Source organism: Odocoileus virginianus, chromosome 4 (assembly GCF_023699985.2).
Source record: "Odocoileus virginianus isolate 20LAN1187 ecotype Illinois chromosome 4, Ovbor_1.2, whole genome shotgun sequence".
Classification (NCBI taxonomy): Eukaryota; Metazoa; Chordata; class Mammalia; order Artiodactyla; family Cervidae; genus Odocoileus; species Odocoileus virginianus.
The window spans coordinates 16,461,295-16,479,423 of record NC_069677.1 but is presented as its reverse complement, the minus strand read 5'-3'; the positions used below and the strand labels follow the sequence as shown (position 1 = coordinate 16,479,423).

The window sequence follows — 18,129 nt, the reverse complement described above, 5'->3', positions numbered from 1 at the left end:
AGTTGCAGAGAGCCAGGGCTCCTCTTTAGTTTTGGTGTGCAGGCTTCTCTCTGCATGAGCCTCTCTTACTGCCGAGCACAGGCTGGGGTGTGTGGGCTTTGGTAGTTGTGGCACATGGGCTTAGTTGCCCCAGGGTACGTGGGATCTTCTCAAACCAGGGACTGACCTCCTGTCCCCTGCATCACAAGGTGGATTCTCAACCACTGGACCCCCAGGTAAGCCCAGTATTCGTTCTTTTACAAAGTTATTTACAGGGTCTATTTCCAAAGCCCAAGAGTACACAAAATAGAAGCAGAATAGTTTGGAATTGTAGTCCAGCTTTTAGCTGAAATGAGCACATTTGTAGACAACATAACTTTTTTCTGTTTACTTACATACAGCAATGTGATTGGTCATCATAATTCTGGTTTTCCATCAGGTCTTTTCTATACAACAATTTTTTTATTAAAAAAGTAACTCACAATGCTATCAAGACTTCAATGAAATCACTACAGCTACATACTTCCAATAACCTTATAAATTGAGTAATTCTTTAGAGAAAGCAAGGTGATAAATTGTATTAAGAATTATAAAGATGTTTCTATCCCTTGAATCAGTAATTCCACACTCAAAAATATACCCTAAGGAAATAATACAGAAAGTGATGTATATAAAGATTTCAGCACAGCATTATCTGTAATAGCAAATTATTAGAAGGAATAAATGATAGCTAACAGTTCGATAAGATGTGAGTCAAAACAACGGGCTATTGTGGAGCCATTTAAAACAAAATGTATGAACTCAATGTAGAAGTATGGGCACAATATGCTGCGGCTGCATCTCTTCAGTCGTGTCTGACTCTATGCGACCCCATAGACGGCAGCCCACCAGGCTCCCCCGTCCCTGGGATCCTCCAGGCAAGAACACTAGAGTGAGTTGCCACTTCCTTCTCCAATGCATGAAAGTGAAAAGTAAAAGTGAAGTTGCTCGGTCGTGTCCGACTCTTAGTGACCTCATGGACTGCAGCCCACCTAGCTCCTCCGTCCATGGGATTTTCCAGGCAAGAGTATTGGAGTGGGGTGCCATTGCCTTCTCCGGGGCATGATATGATATATGATATAATGTTAAGTGAAGAAAAGAACAGATAAGATAGATGGACAACAAATAGCAACATGATGAACTTTAACCTAACTATATCAGTAATTACATCAAATGCAAAAGGTCTTAATTCTGTGATTGAAAGCAAAGATGATCAGGCTAGACAATAAAAGATTTAGTATATGCTGTTTAAAAGAGACACACTTTAAATGTAAAGAAGCAGATAGATTAAAAGGATAAACAAGGGGAAAACATAGCATACAAACAGTAAGGAAAGAGAATCAGGAAAGCTATATTAATGGCAGACAAAATAGACTCTTCAAAAAAAAGAAGAGAAAAAGGACAAGGATTCATTCAACAAAGAGACATAACAATCTTAAATTTTTGTGCATCTATAAACACAGTTTCAAAACGTGTAAAGCATACTTGATAGAACTTAAATTTACTCTCATTATTGGAGATTTTAAAACATAAAGAAAGAAATAATAAAGATAGGAAGAGAAATGAATAAGATAGAAAGCAGACATACAATAGACAAAATCAATATTGCCAGATTTGTACTTAGGTTAATAAAATTGATAAACTCAAATCTGAATATTTTATGGTTTTTAAACAAAATAAATGTGTAACTAAAAGCCTTAATAAAAAAAAAAAAAAAAAGGATCTTCAATCCCAGATGGTTTGTGAATCCTTCCAAATATTTGAGGTAGAAGCGACATAGTCTTTCACAAACTCTGTCATAAATAGAGGAGGTAGGAATGCTTCCAACTCATTTTATGAGGCTGGCATATTCAGATACCAAGATCAGATAGGTATGTAATAAGAAAGAAAAATTATAGGCTAGGATTTATAAGAAACATGGATGAAATTATCCTGAAATACATTTTCTAAATCAGTGAAATACTTAAAAAGTGATGTGTCATTATCAAATGCAGTTTATTCTAGGATTACAAGAACTTGAAAATCAATGTATTTTGGTAAATTAACTTGAGTCAAATGATAATCAGATACAGAGAAATTTTCATAAAATTTAATATCAATACATTAAAAAAGAAAGAAACCTCTCAGCAACCTAGCAAGAGATAAGAACTTTCAGCTAATATCATGCTTAATGATAAAATATTACTGCTCTTGAAGTGACAAGCAAAATAAGGTTACCAGCAATCACCACTAGTATACAATATAGTACTGGAAATCTTAACCATTGCATAAGACAAGAAAATGAAATAATGTTTATATTAATTAGAAAATGAAAAGTACTAATACTATACTATATACTTGAAAGTTGCTGAGAGCGGAAGTCTTAAATGTTCTCACCACAAAAGAGAAGTGATAATTACGTGAGGTGATGGAAGTGTTAGCTAATATTATGGTGATAATCATTTCACAGTATTTAAGTATATCTAATCAACATGTGGCATACTTTAAACTTAAAAAATTTTATATGCCAATTATATCTCAATACGTTTGGAAAAAAGAAGCAAAACTCTCTTTATGAGTAGATAATGTGATTATAGTCATAAAGAAATTCAAAAGAATGCAATTATCAGAGTTAGTAAGTGAACTTATCAAGGTTTTTGGATACTGTGTCAATATAGAAAAACAAATTGTATTTAAATATACTAGTAACAAACAACTTGAGAGTAAAGTTACACATCATTTGTAGTACTATCAAGGGAAAAAAATCAATTATCTTGTAATGGTTCTATCAAAATTGTACAGGACCTCTGAATTGAAAACTACATATTATTACTGAGAGCAAAGATACAAATAGAGAGGTTTATTAAGTTTGAGGACTAACCATTAGCAATCCCATTTAACTAACTGATGATTAAATTCATGGAACTGTACAATGAAGATCAGTGTACTCTTTGACATCACTTATGTATATATATTGATAAAAAATAAAACAAAAGTGGAGTTTGTTGTTAGATGTCCAAGCTGGTGGAAGTTACTTTACTTACTTTAGTGTGATTGAATTGAGAAAGAGAGAATGACAGCAAAATTTGGGAAGTGAATGATAAAAGAAAAGGACCATAGAAAGGATTTCTAAGGGAAGTAGGAAGTTTGGTGACCCAGGAAGACAGTAGCTGTCTTGAGCTGTGGATGACTGGAAAGTGCCAAGATACATAGGAGCAGAGTTAAAAATCACATCTCTAATAACCAAGATAAATTTCTGTGAAAGACATTGCTTATAGCTGGAAACAGCTCAGTATTAAAATATCAACAGCTTTTTCCCTGATCTGTTAAAAAAATCAGTAAAAAAAAAAAAAAGATAATAGATAGACAGAAATAAAAGACCTTGCAAATGTCAGAGTAACTTTCAGAACTGTGTAGCTCCTTGAGCAAAGATGAGCAGAAGGAATGTTTTTGCTTCCTTGATAAACTGGCCTCATAAATCTTAATAAAATTCCTTTCTAGCCTTTCTCAGTTTTCCTAGATATGTGACTAGATATGGAGCTTGATGTCTCAGCTAAAAGAATCACTACTTTATTTGGCACTCTTTCAATCTAGTCTCAATTGGCTTGTCAATTTTTGTGTGATTTGAGTTTATCATAGTTTCATTTTAACCAATTAATCTCAACTATAATTTGATTGTTTTAAATGATTATTCTTCGATACAGTAAGATTCACTCAGATTTCTCCTAAATACTGATTCAGTTCTAGTAAAACCCACTAAGAAATGCAGGGTAGATGAGAGAGCCAGGAATATTATGTGAGCCATAATCGGAAGACAAGTAGAATGTAGAGGTTTTGGAAATGTAAAGGTACTGCGAACAGGAGTGAAATCAAAATCTCAAGCTCCTTTCAGTGAAGTGAGCTTTGTCACCTGTTAGCTATGTGACCTCAGGACTTAACCTCTCTAAGTCTCAATTTCCATCTCTGTACTTAGGGGATATTAATAACACACACCTGGACAAATAGTTGTGAAGGTTAAACAAGAAGTGTAAGGTGCCGAGCGCAAAGGAAATGCTCATTGTTAGCAGTGGTTTGATAATAGGTTCCTAGAGGCTCAGACAGTAAGGAATCTGCCTGTAATGCATAAGACTGGGTTTGATCCCTGAGTCAGGAAGATCCCCTGCAGAAAGAAACGGCAACCCATTCCAGTATTCTTGCCTGGAGAATTCCATGAAGAGAGCAGCCTGGTGGCCTAGAGTCCATGAGGTTGCAAAGAGTCAGACACGACTGAGCAATTAACACTCCCACTTTTCAGTCAAAGGAGGAAAAGAGGTGACTCAGTTTTGAGTTGCAATATAAACTGAGTGAAGGTTGGCAACGGAAACAGGCTGTACTGCATCGGCTGAGGACCCCAGACCTGCCACTTACTACCGGAGTTGAATAGCACAGAGGTTGCGCCCATCTTTGAATAAACTTGAATTGTAGTTTCTCGAAGCTGTAATGTTCCCTCACTTCTTTGTTCACCAACAGAATTCTGTATTCCAAATACTAGAAGAGGTGGCACAGCCTCAATAGTCTTTTCCTAGACCCAGAGTACAGAGTAGGCAGCCTCGGTACTGACTAGGAGTAACTGAAATATGCACGTGCCTTTTGACAGAGGTTGTTCTGTAAGGTCACAGTTCAGAGCCTTATCCAAGTCTGTCAGCAGAGCCTCTGTTCTTTACAGCCTACTCTGTTACCTTCTAGAAGCCCTCACCCCTATTTCTTGCTCCGTCACTTGCCAGTTATTGTGATCTGGGTAAATGATTTAATTCTCTGAACTTTAGATTCCTTGCGTGAAAAATGTGGCTGGTTGTAAAACAATGGAAGTTGTCTGACATCACAGTTAAAAGCTGGAGATACGGCATGAGAAAACCAAGTTCAAATCATGCCTCTACCACTTAAGCACTTAACCCTTGGGAAATCCACATGACTTCGGATGATTCAATTTCCTCCTTCATAAATAAAAATAAAAACATTAACTATTTGTCTGGGTTATTGTGAGAAACTAATGAGATAATGCATGCAATGCAGTTCCTGAAACGTTTTGAAATTCATTATATGTTGAGAGTAAATATTAGCTTGGTTAATTTACCATCCAACAAAATTTCAGTGGATTAAAAGTAGCCAGTCTTGTTGAACAGACTGTGAAATGATTTGACCATAGGCAATATTCAGAGCTAAATGCTATTTGCCAAAACCATAAATTGTGCTTCTAAAAGTGGCTTAAGTAGAATTTTTGCTTTTTCCACAGAGCACAAATTGTCAAAACTGAAATCAAATTCAGGCCAAAGAGAAAACTGCTCACCTTTGTGACATGTGAAACTGGGAGAAAGACTTTAAGATAAACACCAGATTGATTCAAAGACTCACGAGATGTAGTAACTATATACACAAGTATCCCAATGCACACATACACACCATTACAGTCACCCTTCATAGTATGGGAGGTAAACAGTGTACCAGATTATTCTCTCTCTGATGCTTACATAATATGACCTTTTATATGTTTACTTCACTGAGCTCAATTTTCTCAGCTGTAAAACTGATATCTGTGTAACTAGCTCACAGGGATTTGGTGAGAACATATGTGAAGCACTAGCTCATAGAGGACATTAATTATGTTTTCTTTTCTTTATAGGTAGTTTGTATAGCTACCATCAGACACAGAATCTAGATTGGTCACACTATTTAGGAAAAGAGAATTACAGGGCCCAGCTTCATCTAAACATAATTTCTTCCCCAAATTCCCTTTTGGTAGGATCTTCTTCATCTCATAGAACTATCCCCAAGGGTTTCCTTCCTACTTGTTCTGGAATTTTCATTGCATCTGGAGCACTAAAATTTTGAACACCTGGGCTTGTGAACAGGTCTTTTTTCAGTTTTTGTAAGCTGTCTTATTATGTTCACCATTCATGTATTTATCCATCTGAAATATTTGTAGCATACCCACAATGCAAAAGCACAATAGTGATTCAAGTTTTTTGGAATGGGTATTTTGGCTTACAGTTCATAACATTCTTATTTATTCAAGCCAGATTATTATAGCTCAAAGTTACAAATTTATTTATTCAAACAAGATATGGCATAAATAACTCTCAGTACTTCAATTACCTTTCATAGATGGCAGTGCCAATTTCTTGTTGTGACAAGTTAGGTTTTTCCGTAAGAATTTTTCAATAACATTAGAGTAAATTAGCTTTTTCTCTGTAGGTCTCAAACTTTTAGTCCTTTGAATCATGGCCAAAGAGATAATGTCTCTGTGTCCTTTTATGAAGCTAGAATTCATCATGTTTTATCTTCTTTTTTTAAAACAACAATCACAGCTCCAGGTTTCTATTCATTATTCAGTCTACCCTTTGTTGTCTTTATCTGGACATGCCAAATTGTGTTCTTTTATGTGTTGAATGGGAGGATATTCTTAAAACTGCTCTCTTATCTCTTACTCTGCCATGTTTCAAAGTTCTTTTCTTTAATGTTACAATAATATTGTCTGTAGGTAATGAATCATGCTAGTGTGGCTATTGTTCCTTATCCTACTATTACTGGTTTGGTGTGATCACATGTAGTAATTTGTGTTAGTTATTACTAGTCACCAAGCATTGTTAATTATAGCTTTCTATGTTTTGTCCTGCAATTCATGCCATGGAGTGCCCTTTGAGTAAGGATAAAATGTCATGAGTACTTTCACTTTTGTCCACATTTGACAATAAGAACTGACCTTTCTGGGCATTTACTTAGGTGTCGTTTAATCTTCACAACAATCATATGAAATAGATATTATTATGTATTAAAATATGTATTATTATTAATAATAATATTTGTAATTTATTATCTATAGATCAGATAAACTGAGTTTTATGGGGGAGGGATAAATTAAGAGTTTGGGATTTACATACATATACTACTACATATAAATAGATAACCCACAAGGACATACTGTATCAGTTCAGTTCAGTCGCTCAGCTGTGTCTGACCCTTTGTGACCCCATGGACTGCAGCATGCCAGGCCAATCTGTCCATCACCAAATCCCAAAGTTTACTCAAACTCATGTCCATTGAGTCAATGATGCCATTCAACCATCTCATCCTCTGAGGTACCCTTTTCCTCCCACCTTCAATCTTTCCCAGCGTCAGAGTCTTTTCAAATGAGTCAGTTTTTTGCATCAGGTGGCCAAAGTATTGGAGTTTCAGCTTCAACATTAGTCCTTCCAATGAATATTCAGGACTTATTTCCTTTAGGATGGACTGGTTGGATCTCCTTGCAGTCCAAGGGACTCTCAAAAAGTATCTTCTCCAACACCACAGTTCAAAAGCATTGATTCTTCAGCACTCAGCTTTCTTTATAGTCCAACTCTGACATCCATACATGACTACTGGAAAAACCATAGCCTTGACTAGACTGACCTTCATTGGTAAAGTAATGTCTCTGCTTTTTAATATGCTGTCTATGTTGGTCATAACTTTCCTTCCAAGGAGTAAGCGTCTTTTAATTTCGTGATTGCAGTCACCATCTGTAGTGATTTTGGAGCCCCCCAAAATTAAGCCTGTCATTGTTTCCACTGTTTCCCCATCTATTTGCCATGAAATAATGGGACCAGATGCCATGATCTTAGTTTTCTGAATGTTGAGTTTTAAGCTGACATTTTCACTCTTCTCTTTCACTTTCATCAAGAGGCTCTTCAGTTCTTCCTCACTTTCTGCCATAAGTGTGGAGTCATTTGCATATCTGAGGTTATTGATGTTTCTCCGGACAATCTTGAGTCCAGCTTATGCTTCATTCAGCCCAGCATTTCTCCTGATGTCTGCATATAAGTTAAATAAGCAGGGGGACAATATATAGCCTTGACCTATTTCTTTCGCAATTTGGAGCCAGTCTGTGGTTCCATGTCCAGTTCTAACTGTTGCTTCTTGTTCTGCATACAGATTTTTCAGGAGGCAGGTCAGGTGGTCTGGTATTCCCATCTCTTGAAGAATTTTCCACAGTTTGTGGTGATCCATAGCGTCAAAGGCTTTGGCATAGTCAATAAAGCAGAAGTAGATGTTTTTCTGGAACTCTCTTGCTTTTTCAGTAATTCAACAATATTGGCAATTTGATCTCTGGTTCCTCTGCCTTTTCTAAATCCACCTTGAACATCTGGAAGCTCACAGTTAATGTACTGTTGAAGCCTGGCTTGGAGAATTTTGAATATTACTTAGATAGCATGTGAGATGAGTCCAATTATATGGTAGTGTGAACATTCTTTGGCATTACCTTTCTTTGGGATTGGAGTGAAAACTGACTTTTTCTAGTCCTCTGGCCACTGCTGAATGTTCCAAATTTGCTGACATATCAAGTGCAGCACTTTCACAGCATCATCTTTTAGAATTTGAAATAGCTCAATTGGAATTCCATCACCTCCACTAGCTTTGTTTGTAGTGATGCTTCCTAAGGCCCACTTGCATTCACATTCCAGGATGTCTGGCTCTAGGTGAGTGATCATACTATCGTGATTATCTGGGTCATGAATATCTTTTTTGTATAGTTCTTTTGTATATTCTTACCACCTCTTCTTAATATCTTCTGCTTCTGTTAGATCATTCAGGTATGACCTAAATCAAATCCCTTATGATTATACAGTGGAAGTGAGAAATAGATTCAAGGGATTAGATCTGATAGAGTGTCTGAAGAACTATGGATGGAGTTTTGTGACATGGTACAAGAGGCAGGGATCAAGACCATCCCCAAGGAAAAAAACTGCAAAAAGGCAAAATGGTTGTCTGAGGAGGCCTTACAAATAGATGTGAAAAGAAGAGAAGTGAAAGGCAAAGGAGAAAAGGAAGGATATACCCATTTGAATGCAGAGTTCCAAACAATAGCAAAGAGAGATACGAAAGCTTTCCTCACTGATCAATGCAAAGAAATAGAGGAAAACAATAGAGTGAGAAAGACTAGAGATCTCTTCAAGAAAATTAGAGATACCAAAGGAACATTTCATACTAAGATGGGCACAATAAAGGACCAAAATGGTATGGACCTAATATACATCAAAAGGAAATGAAATGTATAGGCTGATTAGCAGGGTCAATTTTAAGAACCAAAATTGGCCCTGTGTCAAAGACATGGGACAACACGGCACATTTCTTTTAAAGTTGTTTGTGGAGTAAGAGCATCACTAAACAGGAGGGGTGTCTCAGTAATTATTTGTTTCAAATTTCTCTCTTGGGAAAAAAAAAATAGCTGTACACCATCTTTCATAGATGAACATCCATTGTCTGCTTAAGATAGACTACTCACTACCTGTAACCTGGCAGGGTTACACCTTCACTTGTTGGACACCTGTGAAGGCATATTCATTTTTCTATCACTGCATAACCAATGGCTTAAAACAACACAAATTTATTGTCTCACAGTGTCCATGAGATAGGTCTGACTGGCTGGGTCCTCTGCTCAGAGTCTCATAAGACTAAAATAAGGTATTGTCTGCACTCTGTGCCTTCTGGAGATCAAAGATTTCATTCAAGATCACACAGTTGTTGGAAGGATTCAGTTGCTTGTAGCTTTAGAACAAAGATCCCCATTCTCTTACTGGTTGTCAGCCAAAAGCTACTGTCAGTTCTCAGTTCTTACAGATTACTCAGAGCTTCTTACTACTCTGAAACTTCCACCTTCAAAGGTGCAAAGTAAAGGCTCTTTTGCTCATATCTCTCTCATGCTTTAAATCTTTCTGACTTCAGGAAATGTCCAGTTTGTTTTGGGGCTCACCTGATTGGGTCAGGCTTATCCAGATACTTTCTCTCTCTTTTTTAATTGAAATATAGTTGATTTACAAGATTGTATTAGTTTCAGGTGTACAAAAAAGTGATTCAGTTATTTTTTTTATTCCACTATAGGTTATTATAGGATACTGAATATAATTTCCTGTGTTATACAGTAAATCCTTGTTGCTTATCTGTTTTATGTATAGTTTATACCTGTTAATCTCGCACTCCTAGTTTGCCCGTTCCTCCCTCCTTCTCCCCTTTGGTAACCATTGTTTTTTTTCCTTTTTTATTATTTTTTAGATTCTACATATAAGTGATATTATATAATATTTGTCTGACATTTCATTTAGTATAATATTCTCTATGTCCATCCATGTTGCCGCAAATGACAACATTTCATTCTTTTTTATGACTGAGTAATATTTCATTATATATATATATACTTTGTCTTCTTAAACCAGTCGTCTATTGATGGGCATTTGGGTTGTTTCCATATCTTGGTGATTGTAACTAGTACTGCTGTGAACACTGGGTTGCATGTATTTTCTTTAAACTACAGTTTTCATTTTTTCTAGATATATATCTAGGAATGGGATTGCTGGGTCATGTGGTAACTCTATTTCTCTTTTTTTTGTCTCTAGCTGTGAATCTTTATATTTAATTTTTTGAGGACTCTGCATACTGTTTTCCACAGTGGCAATGCCAATTTATATCTACCAAGAGTTTAGGAGGGTTTCCTTTTCTCTACACCTTCTCCAGCATTTATTATTTGTAAATCCCTTTTTGCCATATGTCCCCTGTGTTACAAGGCAGATTCTTAACCAGTGAACCACCAGGGAAGTCCCCAGAGGACTTTTTAAATCTTCATTCTGTCACCTATATTGTTCTTTCTCCTTCATAATGGGGTGCCAGTTGAAGATTAGATAAGCTTGTCAATCTATAACATAAATGGTGACTAGATAAGAAAGAGACATTAAGGCTCATTTTAAAATTTTCAAAGTTAGCCCTTTGAGTTTTATTTTGTTTGTCCTTTAATGGATTATTAGGAGTATGTGATAGTGTTTAAAACAATTCAGATGTTCAAAATTTCTGATTTTTCTTACCAACTCTTTACATATTATTTTTGAAATGATAGACCTCAAACAATTATCATTCCCCAAGTTTATTCAGAGGAAGAGAAAATACCCTTAGTGTCAAATTCACCTATCATATTAATTCTGTAATTTTTAAAGCCATGTGACAACCCCTGACTCCTTGTATGTAAATTTACCCTTTATATTTTCACAGCACTTTCCAAGTTTCCTATATGACCCTTGCAAACCTTGTGAGTCAGAAGGGGTAATTGATGCCATTCTCAGACAACTAACAAGGTCCCATAAGGTGTCCATAGCCACCCAGTCAGCTGTGGAGCCTTGACTAAGATCTGCTGCCTTAAGTCCATGGCTCCTCCACTGTTTTCCGAAAAAAGTTACCACAAAGGGAAGCTCTCTGCTATCAAACCTGTGTCCTCCACTCCAAGCAGCCATTTTGCTTTCTGGGTTGCTCCCATTTGTGATTCTGACACTAGAGTGGTGGGCATCTGTGCAGACAGGAGCACCGAGGCAATGGTCGGGCTTGACAACCAATGGGACTCATGCAGCGCTTCTGTCTCATGGGCAGAATCTTTCTCATCTCCGCCAAGTAAATGCAGCAAGTGAGGCCCGAGAGGACTCTGAAATAGAGGCTGCTATGCACCTCCTACGCCTCCTGATGCACCTTGCTGAAGAGAAATATGACTTTTTCTCCCAGGAGACTAATCACAATGCTAAAATGATACCAGTCATACATTGAAAACATCCTTTCTTACAGTGGTTCCATGGAACAGTAGTTATGAGGGACTCTGCCTCCACCAACAAAGGATTCCATGTATACACATGTGTGAAATAGAGCACAGTGTAATGCCTTTGTGTAGATTCACAGTGAAGCACAGTATACTGAAGGCTCTGAGAGGCCCTGAAGTTATTGGCCAGCCTGTTTCACTCCTCAAACTTAATTGCTAGGGAGAAAAGGGAAAGTTTTTATATAATAAATACTATTAACAATATTGTACAACAGAAGATATTTTTGGAAAGGCAGTCTTACCTCCTTTCATCCTCACCACAATTCCAAATGGTTGGTATTACTAGCCTCATTTAACAAATAACTCAGCGAGGTTAAATAACTTACCCAACAAGACCAGAATCAAAGCCCAGGTCTGCCTGAGAACAAATCCCTATCCATTAGGCATGAACTGTACAGACTCCAGACTCAGTGAGGATCTGTGGTTGTGAAGGATGCTGCGGGCTGTGAGTGAAACAGCGGGGTCCTGAGAAGATCACAAGAGAAGACAAGAAAAGCTGACCGCAAATGGAGAGGCTGATGAAACACTGGGGCAGAAGAAAGGAGATGCTTTTGGGGAAAAAGTGAAGGAACAAGAGACCACTGGAGCCAGGCGGTGGTGTGGGGGTGGGGAGTGGGAGGCAGGAGACTGGGGAGGACAGTCAAGGCCTCTACAGGGACGGTACCTATCACATGAGCTGTTGTGAGGGGAACATGAAGTATTGCTTGTCAAACACCCAGCACAGCGCCCACACAGGAAGTATGTGGAGGAGCAGGGCCTGGAGAACAGGAGATGGGAAGGCAAGGTTCAACTGTGATACTCCAGCCACACCTCATATCTGAGATGAGCTCAGGAAAATGACCCAAGACTGCGCGTGGATCACCTCACAGGCCCCCTCCACCCACGGAGGTAGTTTCCACCTCACACCCTCTCACACAATCACAGTGCTTGTTCACTGGAAAGGATGACTGCAAGAAGTCAAGTCTGGGCCCCGGGAAACCTTTGGGAAAGGAAGAGCAGGTGCTGAGAGGTTGCAAAGGCTGGGGTTAGACCAGGCCCTGGTTGAATTGGCCTACTAATTATCTAAGAAAAAAAATTCCGGAGTTTATTATGAGACTATTTTACATAAGCATACAGATCTCTGGCTTCTCTTTCAAACTCAAAAGATCTGAGAGCTGCTGGGCCTGCGACATCTAGAATGGCAATTGCCTGGAGGCAGGTGGCAGCTTCCTGTCAGCTGTGGACCTAGGTCACCCCTGTAGCTTGCCTACTAGCCAAGTTTCCTGACTTACCTGAGTAGGATTGCATATGTGCTCTCTGCCTAAATTCTTGAGTAAGATTTATGAAGAAGAGATCAACAGCCGCTCCTTCTCCCCCTCCCCAAGATGCCCTGACAATGAGGTAAACCTAGTGGGAGTTCCTAACAGAGGTTTTTTGGGTGGATTTCACTAGAATTGTTTGATCACCAAACAATTTCTTCACCAAAAAAGAAAAGTGACTCCTGCTATTTAATCCTTTGATACCCATGCCCTCTGTGTGGTTAATAGAAGTAAAACACTAGACTCTAAACTTTAAAAATACAGCACTGAGTTAGGGAACAATGAAGAGAAAACAGAATTTTTTTTTTTTTTGCACGCTCATCAACATGCTGAAAAAAAGCAGCAGACTTGGTACAGAGTTGTTTGGTAGTGAACACAGTGAGTAAGTTTTAGTTCTTTGCATCCCTGCAGTCTGAGGATTTTAGAATACTATATCACTGTCAAGATCTGTGGGGCAGAAAAATGCAAGCCACTGATGCAAGCTCCTTTCGTAATTTCAATTTCCCAGAAGCCATGTTGAAGAAGTTAAAACAAAAAAAAGCACGTGAAATTAATTTTCATAATGTTTTATTTAACCCAACCTATCCAAAACATTGTTACTTCAATGTGTAACCAATATAAAAATTATTCATGAGATATTTTACACTTTGTTTTTAGTAAGGTTTCAAAAGCCTATGTGTAGTTTTATTAACACACTAAAGCACATTTCAGCTGGAATCAGCTACTTCTCTAAAGGGGCTTTCTCGGCGGCTCAGTGGTAAAGAATTTGCTTGCCAATGCAGAAGACAAGGGTTCAACCCTTGGGTCAAGAAATGTCAACTCATTCCAGTATTCTCGCCTGAGAAATCACTCTGACAGAGGAGCCTGGCAGGCTTCATGGGATTGCAAAAGAGTTGGACATGACTAAGAGACTAAACGGCAACAATTTCTCTAAAACCATATGTAGCCAGTGCAGGTATAAATGACATTTATTTTCCATAGGTTCACAAACAGTAAGTGGGAAGAGAATCTCCCACAGATTTCATAGGGAACCGGAAGAACCAGGCAGAAAATTGATACCCTTTGGATGTACGAACCCTGTCCTCCGGGTTCCTTTCTGCATTTCAGTGCACCCTCTCTATTCCATCCCCTCTTTTTCTTAACCTCCATCTCCCATTGCCTGGCTAGAGTGTAAACAGCACAAGGTGTGGAGCAGGCAGGAGTGGACTGGCTTCCTAGGCTGGTCCTTGGAGGCTGAGGACCTTGGGCAAGTTGCTTAACCTTCCAAGTCTCATGTTTCTTATCTATGAAATAGGATTAATTCCTTCCATGAGTTCTGAGGATCAAATAAAATAATAAATGTGAAGTCTTCAGTACCGAAGAGATATTGTAGGAGTTTTCAAGTTTTTCATAATTATTTTTCAAGATTTATATGTGTTTGGTGGAAGGGGCAGTGGGCAAAAAGAATCCAAAAAGTGAGAATTTTTTTTTTTTTTTTAAATATGGTAACACTCTAGTCGTTCTTCAATACTTGGTGCTTAAAATCTCTCTCTTGGCTCTTGTAAGGCATGATTTCAGCCCAGAGCACTAAAAATAATTTTTTTTAAAAAAGAGTTTCATTTTTTGCCTGCATTTGACTAATTATATAGAGTGCCAGATGATAAGTGGGAACACCTCCATCAGTAGTACCCTGTGGGTGTATACAGCCATTACTCTGCAAAATGTCTGAGGAAGGAACTTCGTGGCTCCAATCAAAGCACATCAGGATGGCAAGAGGTAAAAGACACACAGTCATCATCTAGTAGAAACAACTTTCTCTCCCCTGAAGGTTCCCTGGCTGTAAAAGTGTGCCTTGTGGATCTCCAGGAGCCTTATCAGACTTCAAACTCTCCAGCTCCTAAAGTCAGCACCACCCCAAGTAACCTACAGGCTCAGACACTTTTGAGAAACGATAATAAAAAGAAGGGAAGACTCACCAGTTCGTTCTCCTCTCCTGGGTTGAGCAAAGCCTGATGGTCCTTTCTACTCTCCTCCTCCATCTGAACAGGACCGCCAAGCTAATTCCCTGGGGAAATGTCAAACCCGCCAGGGCTTCAGTGAATTCAGAACAATCACTACTTGTCATTGCTGTTCTCAGGAGCTTTTAAAATCTCTTAGCACACGCCTTACCTATTAGACTAACAAAGGAAAGAGAGGAAATACTTTCCTCAGCCACAGGATTGGCCTGTTAATCCTTTTTTTTTTTTTTTAAATTCTTAGTATTTACTTGCCGAGCTAGGTATAAGTGCCTCCAGACTCAAACTGTTGAACTAGAAAGATAAATCATTTCATGTGCTGTCCATAAATATTTCAGCCCATGAATGTGAATGGTCATTTTGCCAAAACCCTGAGACAGGAGGATTAACCAGTGACAGGTGACTGAAAACCTTATGGACTTTGGGAAAGTAATGAGCGTATTGTGACCATGAAAATTGAAGGAACGGGTTTTGGTTCCTGACAAGGAATGTAGGGATCATTTTGGAATTGGGAAAATCTGAATTCTAATCCCTGCTCTACTGATGACTCTGGACAAATCACTTAAAATCTGAAGTGTAGATTTCTATTATATAACATGTCAATAGGAAGGATAGAGTTGACATGAAGGTCTAAGGTAATGTTGATAAAAGTCCACCTATAGCATGTGTCACATTTCATAAGAGATCATCATCATCACACTAAGAAGAAACAAGCTTTCTAAAAGTAAAGTGTAATAATAAAACATATTCCTTTCACTTTCACTTTTTAGTTTAAAAAGTTTTCAGGTTAAAAAAAGTAGATGGATCTAGAAAGGCTAAATATTGGGCATGTCATCTAGATTTCAACAATTGTATAATCACCCCTGAATTTTATATTTTAACAAAAAATTAGGTGCATTGTGATCTATTCAGGAATTGGTTCATTTGCTCACAATAAAAATTTTTATCATCTTATTGCCTTTTTGTTCCATCTAGTCCTGGTGCAATAATATCAGGATGCAATAACTGAACAAAATTCTTGCAGCTTTGGCCATGGAAGAAAATTTTCTAGGAATGAATATACTGGAGGATGATACTTGTTGATTGCCTTGAGGGGGCACCATTGCCCACGTGAAGTTCAGGAGAGGTCAATATGTTTTCTGCCTCAGGAAAAAGGTGGCTGATGAGAATAAACAGACAAGTATAGCATTTCATGCCAGAGGGGCTACTGACAAAGAACACGCCATCACAAGTGTTGCATTTTAAGTGACAGCAATCTAAAGTAGAGCTAAAACCTAATGAAAGACTTGAAAGACAGTCATCATTCACTTCTTACTGATCAGTTATCTACTCATATATTTTGCTAGAAATAGTCCTACTCTTAGGCAGCATGGTTTCAGGTAAAAGCACTAAAGATGAGTCATGACGTGTCTGCCAGTGGGCACAGGACCCAGTTCTCCACAGTAAAATACAAGGGAAAGACAGCTAGAGTCTTCTGGGAAAGAATGTCCTATTGACAAAAGAGAGAGAACTTTTTTTCTTCCTTCCTTTAAAACTGATACATGAAGATGCAATACTCCATTCATGACAGCCATCTTTTGAAGAAGATGAAAATAGTCAAGTTAATGATGGTGGAGAAAAGGATAAAAGAGCTTAGATCCTTACAATTCCACTTGTAAGAGCCACAGTTCTACCCTGGGACTACCTAGCTCTAGACACCTTGTTAAACCTATAATTAAATGTTCCTAAAATTCACTGTTTGTGATTTCTGTTACAGCCCAAAGATACAAAATATAACACTCATAGCAGCTCCATTCAACTTTTACTCAGCAATTATGAGTTGAGCAACAGATATTCCAGACACTGTGCTGAACTCTTAGGAGTCAGTGGTGAAAAAGAGAAAGTCACCACTTCAACAGCATTTACAGTTGCTTGGGTATAGTCAAGTAAACAGTCTTTTAAACAGGAAGGGCATCAAACTCAGGCTTAATGGGATAACAACAACTTCCTGAAGGAAGTGACACCTATCTGACATCTCAAATATGAGCACATGCTAACTAGGTGGAAGGAATAAGGGGTAGTAGTGGATGGTGAGCACACTCTTGACCAGAGACAGAAACATAAAATGTATGAAAATGTTCAAGAGAGGTGAGAAAAAAATATAGGTTATTTGGGGGTACTGAGAGATATCAAAGTAAGGCTTGAGAACCGAGGGAATAAGGAAGAATATTGGATAATGAGCTTGGAATGAAAACAGATGTGCCTGCCACGAAGAGCTTGTAAACCGAGTTAAACTGGTTGATCATGAAGTTCGATAAGTACTGAGCCCTTGCTTCAGCCACAGAGGACATGCTCTGTAAGAAAATAATCACTCCTGGTTTAAATCCTACCTCCTGGAGGACTTGCAACAGATATTAAAGCTTAAAGGATCTGCTGAGAGACGCCCATAAGCAAGAGAGAGCCAGTCACACCTCAGTAGCTTAGCCAGCTCCTTGAAGGCCCACGAGAGGAAGAACCACCTACTGTTTATGTAGTGGGGGGTGGCGGCTAGTAGTGTGGAGGTGAGGATAGCAAGGAAGTTGACTCAGTCTTGGTGGGAGGACCTCCTAGGGGTTGTTTAGTCATGGAGCTCAGGAGGAGAGGTTGCCACTTAAGCTGACACTCTTTCAATCTTTTCCATCTGGAGAGGCCAGATTCCTGATTGCCTGTGACTGGAAGCAGAACACAGTCATCCTGATGAACCAAAAAGGCAAACTTCTTACTCATGAGAAGTTGTAAGCATCACATGCTGTAAGGTAGGGCCCTCCAGAGACACCACTTGCAATGTAGGAGCTGCGGGAGACTTGGGTTTGATTCCTGGGCTGGGAAGATCCCCTGGAGGAGGGCATGGCCACCCACTCCAGTATTCTTGCTTGGAGAATCCTGTGGACAAGGGAGCCTGATGGGCTATATAGTCCACGGGGTCGCAAAGAGTCAGACACAACTGAATCAACATAGCACTCACTCACTCCAGAGACAGGAAGGAAAGGAAGAGACAAATGAGGAAACAAAAGAAAAATAGAGTGAAATATTCACTTCACACAAGGACCTGAGGAAGTGATCAACACCCTTAAAGCCAAGTCTTAGCTCTTGAAAGGGTCTTTCTGTCCAGAGTAAAGCCAGAGGAAGTAAATGACTGAAAGAGTATCTCCCTGGACAATCCTTAACTCAAAATACAATT

General features: G+C 38.5%; 1 protein-coding gene across 3 annotated transcripts in view; it reads right to left on the bottom strand.

The window, feature by feature from the left end:
• The window catches only part of ATP13A5 (ATPase 13A5), a 112,842-nt gene extending 97,750 nt beyond the window's left edge, over nucleotides 1-15,092 (bottom strand). For all 3 annotated transcript variants that reach the window (XM_020882626.2, XM_020882623.2, XM_020882624.2), the window contains exon 1: nucleotides 14,892-15,092. In XM_020882626.2, the coding sequence (XP_020738285.2) occupies nucleotides 14,892-14,954 (63 nt within the window). In that variant the 5' untranslated portion in view covers nucleotides 14,955-15,092. The remainder of the gene's footprint in view (nucleotides 1-14,891) is intronic.
• Between the last annotated feature and the right edge of the window lie 3,037 nt (nucleotides 15,093-18,129).